The sequence below is a fragment of the Globicephala melas genome, chromosome 7, assembly GCF_963455315.2.
Source record: "Globicephala melas chromosome 7, mGloMel1.2, whole genome shotgun sequence".
NCBI classification, from domain to species: domain Eukaryota; kingdom Metazoa; phylum Chordata; class Mammalia; order Artiodactyla; family Delphinidae; genus Globicephala; species Globicephala melas.
In genome coordinates this window covers 50,346,995-50,366,340 of record NC_083320.1, presented here as the reverse complement: position 1 = coordinate 50,366,340, position 19,346 = coordinate 50,346,995, and the positions used below count along the sequence as shown (strand labels likewise).

At 35.2% G+C, this 19,346-nt stretch overlaps 1 protein-coding gene across 2 annotated transcripts in view; it reads left to right on the top strand.

The window, feature by feature from the left end:
* The window catches only part of DNAJC10 (DnaJ heat shock protein family (Hsp40) member C10), a 67,762-nt gene that overhangs the window by 36,592 nt on the left and 11,824 nt on the right, over window positions 1–19,346 (top strand). For both annotated transcript variants that reach the window (XM_060302172.2, XM_030850339.3), the window contains 10 exons: window positions 13–102; window positions 880–993; window positions 2,547–2,661; window positions 7,706–7,833; window positions 8,130–8,246; window positions 12,225–12,326; window positions 13,534–13,689; window positions 14,634–14,767; window positions 15,425–15,478; window positions 15,751–15,898. In XM_060302172.2, the coding sequence (XP_060158155.1) occupies window positions 13–102; window positions 880–993; window positions 2,547–2,661; window positions 7,706–7,833; window positions 8,130–8,246; window positions 12,225–12,326; window positions 13,534–13,689; window positions 14,634–14,767; window positions 15,425–15,478; window positions 15,751–15,898 (1,158 nt within the window). The remainder of the gene's footprint in view (window positions 1–12; window positions 103–879; window positions 994–2,546; window positions 2,662–7,705; window positions 7,834–8,129; window positions 8,247–12,224; window positions 12,327–13,533; window positions 13,690–14,633; window positions 14,768–15,424; window positions 15,479–15,750; window positions 15,899–19,346) is intronic.

Here is a 19,346-nt window from a genome sequence, read left to right as displayed (position 1 = left end):
TCTTACTTCTAGTTTCTTAATTCATTGGATGCTAAAGAAATATATTTGGAAATAATGCATAACCTTCCAGATTTTGAACTACTTTCGGCAAACACACTAGAGGTAATATTTTTTTAATAATAAATAGTATTAAATGTTGGTAAAATTTCAGAACTTAACATTTTAAAATCAGCGTTTGTTATATTCATTTTGGAGAAGAAGTAGCAGTTTCAAAGGACTTATATATATATCAGTTGGTTCTAGGTTGAACTCTAATGCCAGGGTTGCTGGCGTTGCAGCTTCAGTGTGGATCTGTAGTTTTGGAAACCTAACTAGTCCTGAAGGTAGGCTGCAGGAGGTGCACCAGAAAAGGCAAGATTTTGATCACAAAGCAACTTTGGATCTGATCTGGAACTCTTTGTTCTCACTTAGAGAACTGTCTGTATTGTTTACTGAGAATTAAGAAGCAACTTTAGAAATATTCAGTTTGTAATAGAATCAATTATTTTTTCTACTTTTTGATCCCAGAGTGTTCTAAGTCTATATCCCTACCAAACTTTTTGTTAAACCTGAAGAAATCTGACTTCCCCACCTTTCAGCTTTTTGGCTCTGTGTTGTTGAAATCATACTTTTTCCTGGCACGGTCATCGTCTTTAAGATTTTATGATTTAGTGACTCTTTTCTTTGTGTAATATTATATAATTGATTTATGTAACATTATTACAAATAAACTACAAAATAAGAATATGACTGGGTCTGAATTTTAGACAATATTTTGAAGTAATGGGTAGGATAGTTAAAATTAAGTCAAAGAAATAGGAATTATTGATAGAACTCTTAGGATTTCCCATCTCTTATGTTTCTTTTCCTTTATCACTTTCTTCTTTAATCACTTTTAAGGATCGTTTGGCTCATCATCGGTGGCTCTTATTTTTTCATTTTGGAAAAAATGAAAATTCAAATGATCCTGAGTTGAAGAAGCTAAAAACTCTACTTAAAAATGAACATATTCAAGTAAGAAAAGTGTATTCTGCCTAGCCTTCTGCTTACGTGCTCTCTTCCTAATTTAGTACATAAAGTTATGTTTTAAATAACATAAAAATGTTTGTTTGAAATTCTAGGTTAAGAAACCCCTAAATGCCTTTGTTCTTCTGTTGCGTTTTCTTTTTTGTATTAAAAGTTAAAATGATATCCGAAAAAGGTTAACCTTCATTTCTTTTGGGTAGTTGGTATGTGATAAATCTGTATGATAGTTTTTCTGGAATGCATACTATAGAATAGGATATCTTTCCCTTTTTTAAATTCTTATTTCTTTAAGTAATTTCATATTCATTATTTTAAATTAGCATATATAAATAAGCACTAAAATGAACTAAAGTAGATGCCTAAAAATTATCCGCATTTTCTCCACTGTTAATAAACCTACTAAGAATTTACTGTTATTTACTTTCAAGCTTTCAAATTTACTTTCAAGCTTTTTAAGTGTGGGCATATGTATGTGTGTGCACATATATGCATATTGTAATGGCCATTGTAATAGACATACATGTAAATTTATATGTATGCTTTTTAATCAAATTAGATTCACTAAATTCTCTTTCGTAAAATTTTCCATTTAGTGATATAAATTTTTCCACATACCAGTGTAATATATACGTATATATGTGTGTGTGTGTATGTAAATGTATCAGTCATCGTCCTAAAGACCAAGCAGTATTTCACTGTATGGTTACACCATGATTGTTTGACAAATCCTCTTTTACTGGTGACTTTGTTTCCATTTTTATATCAAAAAAATATACTGCAAAAATGCAGTATGAGGAATTTTTTGAACCAAGGTTATATATTTTTTCAAAGTTTTTTATCCTCATTACCAGAGTCTTCCAGGAAGTTTATATCAGTTTATATTCTTACTGACAGCATGTAAGTGGCCATTTCTCTATACCAGTGCCAGCCCTGGTATTATCATTCTTTATAATTAGCACTGTCCTGATAGGCCAAAAGTGATTTGTTAATAATACTCATTTTCATTTATTTGCTTTCTACTTTATTTTCCATGTATGTCTCTGGCCCATTTTCTTTCTCCTGATAGGATGTTCATATTTTTATTTCTTAATAGATCCTTTGTCTTAAATGCTACAAATATTTGGTTTATCATTTGCCCACTGGATTTTTTTTTCCATACCATATGAAAATGTGAACCTTTTTCTTTATTATTTCTGCTTGTAGGGTCTCTCTTAAGACATTCTCTCTTTCCCCCACCCCACAATTATATAAATATTCTCTACATTTTTAGAAGGGTGGTTTCTTAAACAACTTAATATTTTCTTGGAAATTTCCTCTCAGGTTCTTGAAATCTCTAGGAGGCATTTTTTTTTTATAACTAAATTTAGTTTCAGTATTAAATGTAAATTAATTAGTTCTGTCACTTACTTTCATGGTCCATTAACTTCTGTTTAGAAGCTGCGTTGTTATAGCAATGTCATTTTTGGATTATCCTTATGAATATTTAACTGAATGGGTAAGATTTTATTTTCAACGGACTAAACCTTCTCTTTATACTTTAGGTTGGCAAGTTTGACTGTTCCTCTGCACCAGACATCTGTAGTAATCTCTATGTTTTTCAGCCATGTCTAGCAGTATTTAAAGGACAAGGAACTAAGGAATTTGAAATTCATCATGGTAAGAAGGGAAAAAGTGATAAAAATTTCTCAATTTTCAAATAGTAATTCTTAATTCTACTTTTTAACCTTGTTTTATATGGACATGATTATGAAAAATAACTTTGTTCTCACTTATTAGTAAATTTGTTTCTTGTGGGGAAAGATATTTTGAATTAAATATAGTTGTTTTATCTTCTTTACTGTTTAAAATAAATCCCTTTTTTCTCCCCAATATTTTGATCACTGTTTCAGTAAGAGCTCTGATGACTTGTCAGGCTAGTAAGGAATTTCAGGGTTTGTCTTGTTGACAAAAATAAGAAACACCTAGTTTCCATTTCAGTATGCCAAATGTAGCATCTCAATCATTAGGGGCAATTTCTAGATATTGTTTTGGATTTTTCAAACACTAGATGACCAGACATCTCCATTAACTGCTTTGTTATCTCTCTTGAATTTATATTTCTGCATTTCACCTTGTTTGGGACTTTAGCCCTGCATCCTGAAAGTACAGTTCCAATTCCTAGGGTTTGGAATACATCATTGTCCCTGTCCTAAAAAAGGTCAAATGTAGCAAAAGAGAGACATAAACTACTGACTATAACACAGTTAGTAAATAACAGATATTGATAACTATGCCTGTTACAAGACAAGCACTCTTTTAGGTGTCAGGAATGCAAAATTATAAGACATGGACTGTGCTCTCAAGAAGCTTAAAATATCATCTAGTGGTGGGTGAGAGGAGGGAGATTTATAAGAAAATATGAAAAACATTGTAGTAGTCATTATGTATAAATTATAAGATTAAATAAAGAGACTTTTGCATAGTATAGGTCAGGAGGTGATCTTTGAATTAAAATGACATTTGAATACTCAATTTCCCAAAGCAAATAAGAGAAAAACAAGTGAGGCCCTGTAGACTGAAGGAATTCTGTGAGCAAAGACTTGACAAGATAAACTTAACAGTAACTACTGTTTATTCAGTACTTTTTATAAATGAGATGTTTTTCTAAAAGAATTTGCATATTGTGCATATCCATCTTTATCTTCACAACAACCCAGCAAGGGAGAAAACTGAGGCTCAGAAAGATAAAGTAACTTGCCCATGACAACCAGTAATTGGTCAAGGTAGATTTTGTATCCAAGTGTGTCTGACTCCAAAGCCTATGCTTATAGCCACGCTAAACTATGCCACCTCCTGAAAGTGCTGGAAATGACCCAAGTTTTAATAATGGAGTTCTGTTCCTCTGAAATATTTCTCAGATTCCCCCTCGCTGCCTTATTTCAGGTCCATCATCTCCTTCATCTTCTTTAATATTCTCCAATATAATTGTCTCATAGCATTTTCTCTTTACAATTAATTACTTGTTTTATCTGCAGATTTATTACCCTAGAATACCTAGAACATTCACATGTCACTTTTTTGCCTTGAATCTCCTGATCTCTTTTAGAATAAACTTCAGATTCCTTAGCATAGGAGCAATGACTTTGTCTTGCTCACCACTGTATTTCCAGCACTTAGGATGCTGGTGCGTAGTAGCTCAGTAAACAGTTGTCAAATTAATAGGGTACATTCACTCTCTGCCTCTGCCTGTTTTTCCAGCCTCATCTCCCACCTCTGCCCCTCCAAATAATATTAGCTCCGCTACTTGTAGATCACTGAAAATGTTCTTTCACTCCTATGCCTTTACACAAGATTTTTTTCTTGCTCCTGCATTGTAATCATTTCTTCCTGCCCCTCAAAATATTTAGCAAACTCCCAGTCACCCTTCAAAACTTTGCATAAAGCATTTTCTCCCTGTAATATACCATGAATACCCAAGTACTTCCTTTTGTATTTTGTCACTAACTTTATAGTGTAACTTGTATTATTTCTTTGTATTTAAATAGGTGTTGAGTATTGGATTTAAATAGGTGTTTATTATGAACATTATGAACTAGTAGAGAAAACAGACAAGTAGATGGTCAACTTTTAAAATGTCTGAAGTGAGGAGTATTATCTATTTCTGAGTAATAAATTACCCCAAAACTTAGCAGCTTAAAACAACAAACATTTATTAACTCACACTGTTTTTGGTGTTCAGGATTCTGAGAACAGCTTAGCTGAGTGGTTCTGGCTCAGGTTTTCTCATGAGGTTGCAGTCAGGGTGGGTAAGGACTACAGCCATCTGAAGGTTAGACTGAGGCTGGCAGATTTGGTTCCGAGCTGACTCATGGCATAGTCAGGAGGCCTCAGTTCCTTACCAGGTGGGCCTCTCTGTATGGCTACTCCTCTCAGAATGACTTATGAGAGAGAGAGAGACACACACACACACACAAGCAATGATAATCTGATCTCAGATAATATAAACCGTCACATCCACCATATCCTATTGGTCACATCCACCATATCTTATTGGTCACATCCACCAACCCTGGTACAGCAATGGTATGAGTACCTGAGGTAGGGATCATTGGGGGCTATCTTGGAGACTGACTACCATAAGAGAGAAGTATGGGTTGCACTTAGGCAGAACATATAGATGGAATAATTTTCTGAGGTTAGAGAAAGCAAGCTCTTCATTGAGATCTAAAGTAGAAGTAATGGTTATACAAATAAAGAGGTGTTAAACACATTCCAACCCCAGGAACCAGCAAATGTATTCATGGATTCTGAAATAAAAGGGTACCTCATTCATTCTTAGAAAGCAAGAATTTCAGGATAACTGGAATGTTGAGTGTGGAAAGGAATGAGACTTGAGGCTTGAGAGGGCACCAGGGGTCCAAATTATGTGTTTCCTCTGTCAGGTAAAGTAATTTGGACTCTATCCTGGAGGCAAAGCAGAGGGATTCATGGATTTAAGCAGAGATATGATTCAACTAGTTCTACATTTTAGAAAGGCGACTGGCTGCCTAGAATGGATAGAAACAAAAATTGGACGAAAGGAGAGCAGGTAGAAGTCTGATGCAGTCATTTATGTAAGAGGAGATGGCTACCTTATCTAAATAGTGGTAATGTGGATGAAAAGAAGTGGACAGAGTTTTTAAATACCAAGAATACAAATCAGTATAACTTGATGATTGTGGGGGGTTTTGGGGGGGTGTTTTGGTTTTGTGGGGGGGGTGTTTTTTTTTTTGGCTGCATTGGGTCTTTGTTGCTGTGTGCAGTCTTTCTCTAGTTGCGGTGAGCGGGGACTACTCTTCATTGCAGTGCATGGGCTTCTCATTACAGTGGCTTCTCTTGTTGTGGAGCACCGGATCTAGGGCGTGCAGGCTTCAGTAGTTGTGGCTCACGGGCTCTAGAGCACAGGCTCAGTAGTTGTGGCGCACGGGCTTAGTTGCTCCACAGCATGTGGGATCTTCCTGGACCAGGGATTGAACCTGTGTCCCCTGCATTGGGAGGCGGATTCTCAACCACTGTGCCACCAGGGAAGCCCCAATGATTGTGTTTAGATTTTAGATGTAGGGGAATAAGAAAAGGAAACCCAAACTTCTGACTTGGTGAATTGGCAGCTGAGTGACTGATTGCACCATTCCGTGAGGAAGAGAACCCTGGGGGAGGAGGTGCCATGGAGTAGACACCCCCAGTTCACAGTTGAATATAGGCCTGGTCCTTAGGAGAAGAGTTTGGGCTAAAGCTGTAGGTACAAATGATCATCATATCAATGGTAATTGAAGCATTGGGTGAGTATAAGCTTGTCAAAAGTGCATAGAGAGACAAAATCAGGGCCCTGTGGGTCACTTTTAAGGGACTGTCAAAGATAGAATTCATGAAGCAATTCAAGCAGCAGCAGCTAAAGAGTGAGAAAAAAGCAGGAGAATGTGGTGTCATTTTTCACTCTATTTAAATATTTATGAAAATCTCTCTCTTCTACTGGCCTGTGAACTCCTTAAGGAGAAGGTCTGTATCTTTTTTAATTTTGCATGCACTATGGCATTTAAAACAGGACCTGACACATAATAGGTGCTTGACTTAATATTGACTATCGAGTGAATAAATCAGAGGGCACATGGGAAAATGGACTATGTGCTGGTCCTAAGAAAGCTATTATTTGCCAAGCCAAGGAGTATATCATATATATATATATATATTTTTTTTTTTTTTTTTTTTTTTTTTTTTTTTGTGGTACTCGGGCCTCTCACTGCTGTGGCCTCTCCCGTTGCGGAGCACAGGCTCCGGATGCACAGGCTCAGCGGCCATGGCTCACGGGCCTAGCCGCTCCGCGGCATGTGGGATCTTCCCGGACTGGGGCACGAACCCGTGTCCCCTGCATCGGCAGGTGGACTCTCAACAACTGCGCCACCAGGGAAGCCCTAAGGAGTATATTCTTTAGGCAGTGGTCTTTAAGCAAGGGGACAACATGATCAGATGAATGTTTTTGTAACTTGCCAATGGTAGCAATGTAGAAAATGAATTAGTTAAGGAAAGCAGAACAGAAAGACCAGCTTGGTTATTTCAGTAGGTCAGACTGAATTTAGGCAGTAGCCTAAATTGGGGTTGGAGATGGTAGGAGATGGAGCTATGATACAAAGAAAGAAGGCAAGAATAACTCCGGAACATCTTATTTAGGCACCTAGTGGATGATTATGCCATTGCCAAGGTAGGGAAGGTGAGAAAAGGAGCAAGTTTAGGGGAAAATAGCTCAACATCAATTTGGATATATTTTGTTTAAAATGTTTATATGACATCAGTAAATATTTCCACTGGGCAGTTGGTAATACAGGTTTTGAATTCATAAGAGAAGTCTAGGTTGAAGAAACAGATTTAAGAGGCTGTAACAGTAGTTCAGGTAAGCAAAAAGAACTCGACACTGCAAGGAAATTATTCTGCCTCTGAGGATGAAGGAACTTTTCAAAGAGATCTTGACATTTTATCTCATCCTCTAAGAAACAGAGTAAAGGAAAGGTTTCTCCTGGCAGAGCAAACCTATGTGTATATAGTATACATAACACTAAAACCTCAACAAAATCAATTTGTTAATAAGTTTATCTTCTCTTTAATATTTCAAGTACAAAAGCTTTGAAATGTTTCTATGGATAAAAAGACAGAATGTAGATTTTAATTTTTCTCTTTCTCTGTTTCAAAGGAAAGAAGATTCTTTATGATATACTTGCCTTTGCCAAAGAAAGTGTTAATTCTCATGTTACCACACTGGGACCTCAAAATTTTCCTGCCAATGACAAAGAACCATGGCTAGTTGATTTTTTTGCCCCTGTAAGTTATGTTTATCTGTCAAATTTCGATATTGTCATTTTCTCTTGTCGCAGCAAAAAAACATTTTCTGGGTAACCTTGAACCATGAATATTAGAATCATGTTACTCAGTTTGGCCACTGCCACATATTCTAGGAAAGGCTGATATACTTGCCCCTCCCCTCCAAGGACTGAGAATATAAATGCATAAGATTTGTAACTAAGTATGGTTTGTCTTACTTAGAATTTGCTTGTTGTAAAAATGGTGTTTTTTTGTTTCATTTGGCTCAGTGCTTATGAATATTTTTTCTTTCATAGTGGTGTCCACCATGTCGAGCTTTATTGCCAGAGTTACGAAAAGCATCAAAGCATCTTTACGGTCAGCTGAAGTTTGGTACATTAGATTGTACAGTTCACGAGGGACTCTGTAACATGGTAAGGCAAAGTACAAAAAATTTATTCTAATTAATGTTTTTGTAAAATGTTTTGGCAGCCTAATGTTAAAGCAATAAAATAACTTTCAAATGTACATCTAACATTTAGAGTAGTAACAAATTATTTAAAGAAATAACTTCAACAAAATGATATAAAATTATGATTGGAGTAAATGTAAATAGATAATATGTGGTTCAATGTAGACAGGGTCTTATTTATGAAACTCAGAAAAATATTTAGTTAACTTGATAAAATACATGATTATTTGATTTTTCAATTATTTAAGATTTTTTTTAACTTAATATTACCTTTTGGTGGTCTATAGTTTTTATTCTTTGTCTTTTAAGTGTAGTTAATAGAAATTAAACAAGCTTCTTAACTTTTGTTTACATACAACATATTTTCTTAGGTTAATAAATACTCTTCAGTTTAGGAAGAACTAGAAATTATAAAATATCCTTGGGGGGAAAAAAACCTAAATCAAGCCTCCAGATATCAGTGTATAGGAAATCCAATGACAGAGGAACATGTCAAGTGACACCAGGTACATACAATCTTCAAGTCCCAGCATGTAGAGAACTTTACAGGACAAACACCAGTTTATTGGATATATACATTGAAAGAAGGAAAAAAGAGATGAAAAAGACTTACAAGACATATCATTCAAATGCAGTGTCTAGGCCTTGTGTGGATGCAGTTCAAATAAACTCCAGAAAAAAACAATAGAGATAACTGGGGAAACTTGAACACTGGATATCTGATGATTTTAAGTAATTATTATGATGAAGATATACAGATGGCCAACAGGCATATGAAAAGATGCTCAACTCACTAACTATTAGAGAAATTAAAACCACAATGAGGTATCACCTCATACCAGTCAAAATAGCTGTCATCAAAAAGTCTACAAACAATAATAAATGCTGGAGAGGGTGTGGAGAAAAGGAAACCCTCGTACACTGTTGGTGAGAATATAAATTGGTGCAGCCACTATGGAAAACAGTATGAAGTTTCCTTAAACTAAAAATAGAGCTGCCATATGATCCAGCAACCCCACTCCTGGATATATATCCAGAAAAAGCAAAAACTAATTTGAGGAGATTTGTGCACCCTGGTGTTCACAGCAGCACTATTTACAATAGCCAAGACATGGAAACAACCCAAGTGCCCATCAACAGACAGTTGGCTTAAGAAGATACGTGTGTGTGTGTGTGTGTATAATATTACTCAGCCATTAAAAAGAATGAAATATTGCCATTTTCAGCAACATGGATGGACCTAGAGAGTATTATACTTAGTGAAGTCAGTCAGACAGAGAAAGCCAAATATTATGTGAAATCACCTACATGTGGAATCTAAAAAAATACAAATGTATATACACAAAACAGAAACAGGCTCACAGAAACTTACCGTTACCAAAGCTTGCAAGGGGGACAGATAGGGGTATGGGATTAACAGATACACACTACTATACATAAAACAGATAAGCAACAAAGACTTACTGTATAGCACAGAGAATTATATTCAATATCTTGTAATAAGCTCTAGTGGAAAATAATCTGAAATATATATATGTAAAACTGAATCATTTTGCTGTACAATTGAAACTAACTATTGTAAACTATACCTCAATTTTTTTTTAAAAAAGAATGTGTTTTAAAAACATAATAGAGGGCTTCCCTGGTGGCGCAGTGGTTGAGAGTCCACCTGCCGAATGCAGGGGACACGGGTTTGTGCCCCGGTCCAGGAAGATCCCACATGCCGCGGAGCGGCTGGGCCCATGAGCCATGGCTGCTGAGCCTGCGCGTCCGGAACCTGTGCTCTGCAACGGGAGAGGCCACAACAGTGAGAGGCCCACACACCACAAAAAAAAAAAAAAAAAAAAGGCAAGCATAATAGAAGTAAATGTAGGGTGAAATCTTTATGCATCTGTGTGAGGAATAATTTCATTCCACACAGACATGCATGCCTGTGTAGGCACACATACACTAAGGATAAAAATTATGAATGGGAATGAATTTGGCTACGTTAAATGTTTAAAACTATTTTCGAAGAAAGAGACTATAAAGTCAAAGCAAACAACAGAGTGAGGAAATATTTGCAGCACATATAACTGACAAAACCTTACTGTCCAGAATATTTAAAGACTACAAATCAATTTTTTTTAATAGAAGAAAAATGAGAAAGTGTACAGAAATTTTGTAAAGGAGGAAATTCAATAAATATGGAAAATGTTCGACTTCACTAGTCATCAAGAAAGTACAAATTATAGCAATAGTCATACACCCCATCCATCAAATTTTTTTTTAAGTTTAGCTGACAGTAGCAAGTACATGAATAAATTAATTATCCAGTCACAGAGTGGAATAACCATAGAGGACTTAAAACTAGATCTGTCTTTACCAGCATGGGTAAATCTCAAGAATATAATGGAAAAAGCAGGTTGCAGAATAGTATAGAGTATGATGAAATTATAGAAAGTTTATTTATAAGTGCTGAAACATTACAGTGTACTGCTTAGGGATACATATGCATGTAGCCAAAGTGTAAAACATCAATGGATTGGATACGTGCTCTTTCCTGGTGTCAGGGAGGAAAGGAAATGGGATCAAGAAAGAACTTTCAACAGTCTGCCAGAATGGCAGAAAAGTTAATCATCTTTAAATGTAGCAGAGGTATATGTGAGTGTTTGTTAGATTATTCTCTTTTCATTATGTTTGAAATTTCATTAAAATACGTTTTAAAAATGAAATAAATAAGGCCTTTCTTTTGAATGCCTTGTATGCAACTTTAAAAAGGTGCTAAGCAAAGATAAAATATTGTGATAAACTAATTAATTTGAATTCCTGTAGTTTTTCTACTTTTAATCTCAACTTTTAAATATCCTATAGATAATTAAGCAGAGTTTAAAGATTTAAAACTATTGCATCAAATTCACCTGGAATAGAGGTCAGGATTCACTACTCAATAATTGGTTAACTTGACCAAGTCAGTTCGCCTCTCAGTACCTCAGTTTCCTCATCTATAAAGTTGACAGTAATTTTAGCTTCTGAATAGAATTGTTGTGAGGAACAGATGAGAAACTCCATGTGTCACTGCTAAAAAGGTGCTCAGCACATAATAAGGACTTGTCAAATGTTAGATAAAATTATTGTTTTGTTCATCTAATGGGTTATTTGTGCTCATTTATGAAAGTTTGATAAATGTTTCCATTGTTTTTTCTAAAATTATTTTTGAATCCTAGTCAAAGATTCCAATTTGCTAATGAGTGCTTTTCAACTTTGAGGATACAAAGTTCAGCTACAGCAAATCCACAGATAGGGATCTCTTTATAACTTTTTAAAAAAATAAATAAGAAAAACTTTAGAGAAGTGCTTCCTGGATTAGTGTTCATACTAATTCTGAGGAGGAAATTATAGTATTTTTTACCATAAAAGCTGAATTGATCAAAGAATAAAAAGTAACCTCATTTTTAGGGCATGATTCATAATTCTTTAACCTAAAATATGGTTCTATACACATGAATTATTAATTTATTTCCTTATTCTTGCTATTATTATTTCCTTGATTTTTCTTCTACTTCTAAACAAATTGGAGTGTTTATTATGGTATTAAAAAAAAACCACTCAAGCTAGAGATTAGTCTGCTCTTTACATCCTCATACACCTTGGTTCAGGAGAGCAGAAGAGGACCAAGCTAATAATTACCCATACTCACTTCTCAGTGTTTCAGTGCCTGTGGATTTTATGGCTAATGGAGTAACTATAAATAAGGATCAGATACTCAGGAGTACAACAATAAATCTATTTCCTTTGCTAAATCTGGCCAGGCTAAAATTTTTCAGTCACCAGCAGTTTAGCAATGAGTTTTTAAAATCTTGTTGTTGTTACTTAAATAAAGGCAAGCTGGTTATGAATTTGAAACAATTGGGTAAAGTGTATAAAATCTTTGTTTAATTTGTATTCTTATTCCTAACAGTATAACATTCAGGCTTATCCAACAACAGTGGTATTCAACCAGTCCAACATTCATGAATATGAAGGACATCACTCTGCTGAACAGATCTTGGAGTTCGTAGAGGTATTTTAAGTTATAGCCTGTGGCTATAAATCCTTCCATGTATGTTTACACTTTGTATGAATATTTGATAATGTTTAATAATAGGATTTGTTCTTTTTATGCCAAAACATTTTCTGACAACATTAATTTGTTAAATTTTCTATTCTTTTAAATATTATAGACTTATTTTCAGAGTTTATAGCAAGTATATGTTTTGTTTGTTACCTAGTATAGTGCTTTGTACTTATGGACACATTTATTAACACATGAAATTGTAACTTTTACATAAAGCCTTGTCACCCCCTTTCCCTGTTTTCTCAGGTAGAATTACCACAGATTATTTCTTTTCAGTCTCATATAGATGAGACAGCAGTGAGCCCCATTCTTGTATAATTCCAAAAAATATGTGGCTAAGGACAGTCTTACCCCAACCACCAATGGAGGGCTTCTTCAAGCCCAGGCAGCTTATGCCGAGCCTGCTGTGTTATTAGCCCAGAACTGCTCTACATCTACAACATCTCCTTTTTTCTCACTAATGGTCTTAATTGACTAAAATAGTTACAGGGAAACTCCTAAGAAAGAAATGAACAATTCTAGCTTATTATCCGTGCAGTGACCATTCTACTTTCTGTCCTGCTCATCTCTCCCTCCTCCTCCAAAGTAATAGTGTTTTGTTTTGTGTTGTTTTTAATTGTTTCCCCAGGGAAGCGAACATCTTCATTAGTATTACCCAATCATGATAGACTGAAGCTCTGTTAAAACAGTATTTGGAGCAAGTGATCTGAGGTTGTGCAGTATCTCGTCGGAATGTCAGAAAAATAGAATAGTAGGCTTTCCATAAATAATTAAAGGGTCATTTCCAAACCAATTATTGAACTATATGGCCTGTGTAGACATCTGGGCAGCTCTTGGAACTCTTGCCTCATCTACGTCTATCCTTAATTAAAGTTGCCTCTTTTCTCTACCTAAGATGATTTTAGTGATGTATAAAATAAGAAAGTATACCTTGATTTAATAAGACTGATTGGCAAAATCCAAACTTAAAAAATAAATTATGGATCATTTCTTTTTAAAATAATTCACTATAGATTCTCTTTATATATCCTAATGTATCTTTTGATTATTCAGAAACAGGAACCTTTCTAAATGACATATACCAACAATTTGCCAAGAATATATGAACTACTCCTTTTTATATCTGTTACAATGAACGTTGTATTCTCTTTAGGATCTTATGAATCCTTCAGTGATCTCCTTGACACCCACCACTTTCAATGAACTAGTTAAACAAAGAAAACATGACGAAGTCTGGATGGTTGATTTCTATTCTCCATGGTGTCATCCGTGTCAAGTCTTAATGCCAGAATGGAAAAGAATGGCCCGGGTGTAGTAAAATAGTTTATTGTAAATCTTAACATTTACTAAGAATGTTTATTTAACAATTATTTTGAAACTGAGTGAACCCGCCTCTAGATTATCACTTAATAAAAGTTCTGATCACTTTTTATATACCAATTAGATTTCAACTCTGCTTCTGTCTGGTATATGAATAGTATAGAATAATTACCCTTTTTTCTATGTCACTTGGTGTATATTTGACCAAATTTCTGCCAGCATCAACACAAAGATCTCCTTTATTTCCTATTAACATTTTTTCTACGTCTTCATTTTTAGAGCTTAAGGATACAGTTTCTTCACAATATTGTGAGACTTTAAAGTAAGAAAAAAATGGCCTTGATCAATGAAACAGATTTTTAAATTTCCTACAGAGCAGTATAAATCATGAAGGATCAGGAACAAATTATTTAAATACCAGAATGGAAAATGAAATTACTATTTTGTATTTATTTCTAAGATAAATAATAAACCTAAGAGTTAAAATTATTTAGTATCTTAAATTCATAATAATATAATTTTCTGCTCTTTTCAATAAAATTTTTAAATTTGGGCGTGACTCAGTATGCTGTGACCCATGGCTGCATTTGAAAAAGTAACTCTTTGAAATACCATTGCAAAGAACTTCATTAGTTCTTGGTTTCTAACACTTTGAATTTTATAACCACACAATTTTCCCCATGTCATAGATGAACAAAATCAATTATTTAATCTGCAATAATTGTAATAAGTTCTTGACTACAAAATTAGATTTCCAGTGCATTACTATAAATGTTCTGTTATGTTTTAAGCCCTTACCCATTTTTTTTTGGTGAAAATCACTGATAAATAATATAGTAATCATCTCACAGTGACTATTTCTCTATTGTAAACATATATAAAATAGTTATAGTAATTTTATTCTAATTACTTTGATCTTTTTTTCTTTTATAGACATTAACTGGACTTATCAATGTGGGCAGTATAAACTGCCAACAATATCACTCTTTTTGTTCCCAAGAAAATGTTCGGAGATACCCTGAGATAAGATTTTTTCCCCCAAAATCAAATAAAGCTTATCAATATCAGTAAGTGTTCTCTAAAATTTGAAGATGTTTATATAATCATTTATTTATACAGTTAAAATTTAAAAGTTATCCTAACTAAATAAAAGTTAAACCACCAGTATTTTTGGGAGCCCACCATGTTTAAGATAGTGTGCTAATGAGAAATTTACAAGATGAAAAGTGAATTGAATAGTCCCACTGATCATGAAGCTGACAATCTTGTAAAGAAAATGAGGAGAGGAAGAACACTTATTAAGCCCCTATTTGGTTTCAGGTATTCTACCAGAGGGTTTTTGCTCACATTCTTTCCACTAGTCCTCATGGGTCTTAAAAAGTGGGTAGGAATTTGATAGACAGTAATAACTGGAATAAAGGTTCAGAAAGTAAAGCCCTGGAGATTTTGAGTTTTGCCATTACCACAGATCTATAGGAGATGTCCAGCAGGCGGCTAAACATTCAGGTCTGTCTAGAGTACAAAAAGACATCGAGACTAGAGAAAAATATATTTGGAAAGCCATGTAAGTAGTATTTGCAGCTAGGTATATCTGAGAAAAGAGATGCTAGATGAAGTCAGTCAACTAAACTTATCTTTTAAATTGCTACAAAGAGATTGTTTTCTGAACATGTCCAGTAATAGAAAATAACTGTCTACAACTTATGTATTTTTTCTTCTTTCAGTAGTTACAATGGTTGGAATAGGGATGCTTATTCCCTAAGAATCTGGGGTCTAGGGTGAGTAATTAAAATATGTATCATTGTATAAATTATACTCAATGCTATTTACCTTCCTGTCATGTCTGTAGCTAAATTTACTGAGTTGTTTAAGGTTCTAGCATTTTAAAGTACTTAGTAAAGAATAATTTACCAAGATAAGGTTGTGCTTTATTACATTATTACATTGTCATTCTTTGAAGTCATTTAACTTAGAACAATTTGCAGTATTCTATTTTAGATGTTTGGTTTGGTTTTGTATAATGAAAAGTAATTTTCATCCCTTGTCACAGATTTTTACCTCAAGCATCTATAGATCTAACGCCTCAGACTTTCAATGAAAAAGTTTTACAAGGGAAAAACCATTGGGTGGTTGATTTCTATGCTCCTTGGTGTGGACCTTGCCAAAACTTTGCTCCAGAGTTTGAGCTCTTGGCTAGGGTAAGTACGTCATGTCTAGCTTTTTAAATAAGTTGTGGTCACTGGCATGTTTTAATAAGTAGATAAGACATAGTAAATATAATTTTATTTCTTAAAAGTTTCCTTGAATTTAAAAAACTCTGTTCCATTTCTGTGATTATTATCTTTGCAGTAGATTTCTTCCTTCCTTATTAAAGCTTTTAGCTAACATCCTTATCTTGGTTGACATTGTCTTCTTAACCAAAATAGCCAGAAACCTCACTTCTGCTTGTTACTTATTTTCTTCCCATCACCATTACTCTGCTGCCATCCAGGCAGTCACTAGATCCTATCAGTTCTATCTCCTAAATGCCCTTCAAATCTGTCATCTCCTATCATCTCCTCTGCTAGCCTTTTGTTCAAGCCTTCATCATCTATCATCTAGACTCAATCATATGTGCCTCTTAACAAGTCTCATATTACCAGTCTACCTTCTTCAGTTCCACCCTGATGATCTTTCTGAAATATCGCCTTCTCTGGCTTCCTGTTAACCACATTACTTGACCTGCATCCTTGACTACAAATCTCTGATGTGACCCTTCTGACCTCTTCAGCTTTATCTCTCTCCCTGACCTCACACCTTACACTCCAGGCACTACAAAGTACTCCGGGTTCTCTGAACAAGTACCCTTATGTACATGCTGTTTCCTCTCTAAAATGCCTTTTCCTTGCCTTGGTCATCTAGATTTTTTTTCTCCCTATCGTACAAAACCCAGCTCCAATGGCATTATGTATTCTCTAACCTTCCCACTTAAGCAGTGTCACCTGGATATCAGGTACTCCATCAGTGTGCTTATACAATGCGTGTTAACTATATATTAAGATATCTTTCTCCTCTATAAAACTATGAGCTTTGTGAGGGCAAGATACGTGTCTTATCTATCTGTATATCCCCTCTGTCTTAACTCAGTAAACGCTTATAAAATTAAACTAAATGCAGTCTGTTTTGGTGTTTCTGTCATAACAGTCCAGTTAGTGGCCTCATCCAGACTGATAGCTTCCTCACCTCTATACTCAAGGAACTTTGCCTTTGGCTATGAAATATTCATTAGAATGAGAAAGTCAGTACCAGTTCCACCAGTCTAAAACAAAACCTGAACATTCCAAGCCAGGGGCATTTTTTAGCAAAAGCATTTCAAAAGCCCTATGGAACCGTAAAACATTGTTTTAGTTATTGACTGGTCTTTGAAGTAAGAGGTTATTCATTTTTTTCTACTTATATCTTCTTTTCCTCTTATGCTTCCTTTTTCTCCAATAAGTCTAACAAAAATGTTTTATTCCCTTATCCCTTAAAAACTTAATTATATATTTTGTAATGCAGCAACATCTTGCATATAGCAGAAAATTATTAAAAAGGTCATTCAGCAAATCCTAAGCACCAAGTAGCATTATGCCAAATATTAGGGCTAAAAAAATGGAAAGACAAAAATTCCATGTCTTTAACAAGATTTTAGTCTAGTGGGGATATAAAATGCAAATTAATATATATAAATCAAGAGGATCATTACTATAGTGAAATTAGAGTGAAACAAAAGTATGGGAAGAAGAAGGTCAGAGTCATGCCAGGAGGACAGAAAAGTTAGTATTTGAGATGAGAATTACAACATAACTAGGAGTGTGGCACTTTGAAAGGGTTGGCTAGAGAGTACTCTAAACAGAGAAGACAGAATTTGCAAAGATACAGGGACACAAGACAGTGGAGCATGTTAAGGCTTCTCCACTGTTGGTCCAGGATTACCACAAGATAAAGACAGAAGGGGAGTGGCAAAAACTGAGGCTCTTAAATAGGCAAGAAGGAGATGGCTTGGTCTGCTTGCCTACACTACTCACATTGTACACTCTTCCTCACTGTTCTCATACTGTTCAGAATGTATTCTATATAAGCATTGGAAGAGAACTGTTGGATATGTCAGGACCCATTTTATATTCTAGAAGGATCACATTGAATGGACTGAACATGAGCCATCAAGATCAGAGAAAGATCAGAGCACCAAAAACAATATGGTGTCCTTCTGTAACCTAAAGTACAAGTCAACTGGATTTTTCTGACCTTCACTATGAGAGTGTGTGTGTGTGTGTGTGTGTGTGTGTGCGCGCGCACGCACACGCATACATGCTTCTGCATGCATTTTTGCTGGTGCCGTAGCACAAGTTAGTCTACCTGTTGAGTACCCCAGCCTTGGGGACAAAATTAGAGGTAGCAAAGATATTTTAATTGTCCTGAAGTGAGAGGTGATAACCTGAAACAGGATTATGGCTGTGGTGATAGAAAGAATGGAACAAGTGTGAGAGAGATATAAGAATGACTAGAATTTAGTATTTGTCTGTGATAAGTACAGTAGGAAAAGGAGTCTAGGATGGCCCTAGTTTCTGGCCTGAACTGAGTGACTAGTTGGACAGAAGGAGTAGTGGGTTAATGTGAAAGGATTCATTTTAGAAATGTTATGTTTAAGGTGCTTATTTAAGTGAAACAGGCCAGTACATAGTTGACTGAAATCAAGGGGGAATAATAGGGTTCAGCAGCATATAGGTATATAAAATCTCCCTGGGAGATTTTTCACAGTGAAAAAAATTGTTGATGAGAGATGGATCTGTGATTGGACTTTTTAATTTGAGGGGCGTGTGTAGGAGGAGGTCCCCATGCTAGAAATGAGGAAGAATAGCCAGAGGAGTAGAGTAGCCAAGAGAATAGTGATAAGCCAGGAAAGAAAACAGGAAAGAAAGGTGTGGTCAGTAGTGACAGATACCCATTAAGACGACTGAAAATTGTCCATTCAGTTTGGCCAAATAGAAGTCATTGGTGAACTTCTCGTGGTTTCAGTGAAGGGAGCAGTAAGAACAGAAGCTAGCTAAAATGTGTTGATAATAAGTAGATGATGAGGAAGTGGTCAAAGAATAAACTGCTCAAAAAGAGAAAGAAAGAAGCAGGTGGTAACTAGAGGAACCAGTGCAATTAAGGAAGGAATTCTTTTTGGTCATATGTGTATATACTGCAGAGTGAGAAAGAGCTCCGAGAGAGAGGGACCAGAGAATGTAGACATAGTCAGCCTTCCACAGGAGGAAGAGTGCTGCCTCAGCAGATGAGGCCAGAGATCTGAGGGAGGTGGAGGACAGAATCTGAGATGTTTGTGGTGTGACAGACACATTGTGGGTAACAGGAGGGAGGCGAAGAAGTAGTTCAGGATAAAGCTTCTCAATTTTCTTGATAAGGCAAAGGAGAGTTTATTTGCTGTTGGCGGGGCTGTGCTAGGTAAATAAGAGTTCAGAGCTAGTAAAAATTTGGAAGCAATCTTGTTTGAATGGAAATGATTAAAACTACTTTTTTTTTAAGTAACAAATCCTTAGATTTATATATATTTAAAATTTTTAGTATCATATTGCTTTGTGGTTGCCAGAATAGTATATGCCAAAGAGAATAGCAAAGCATATT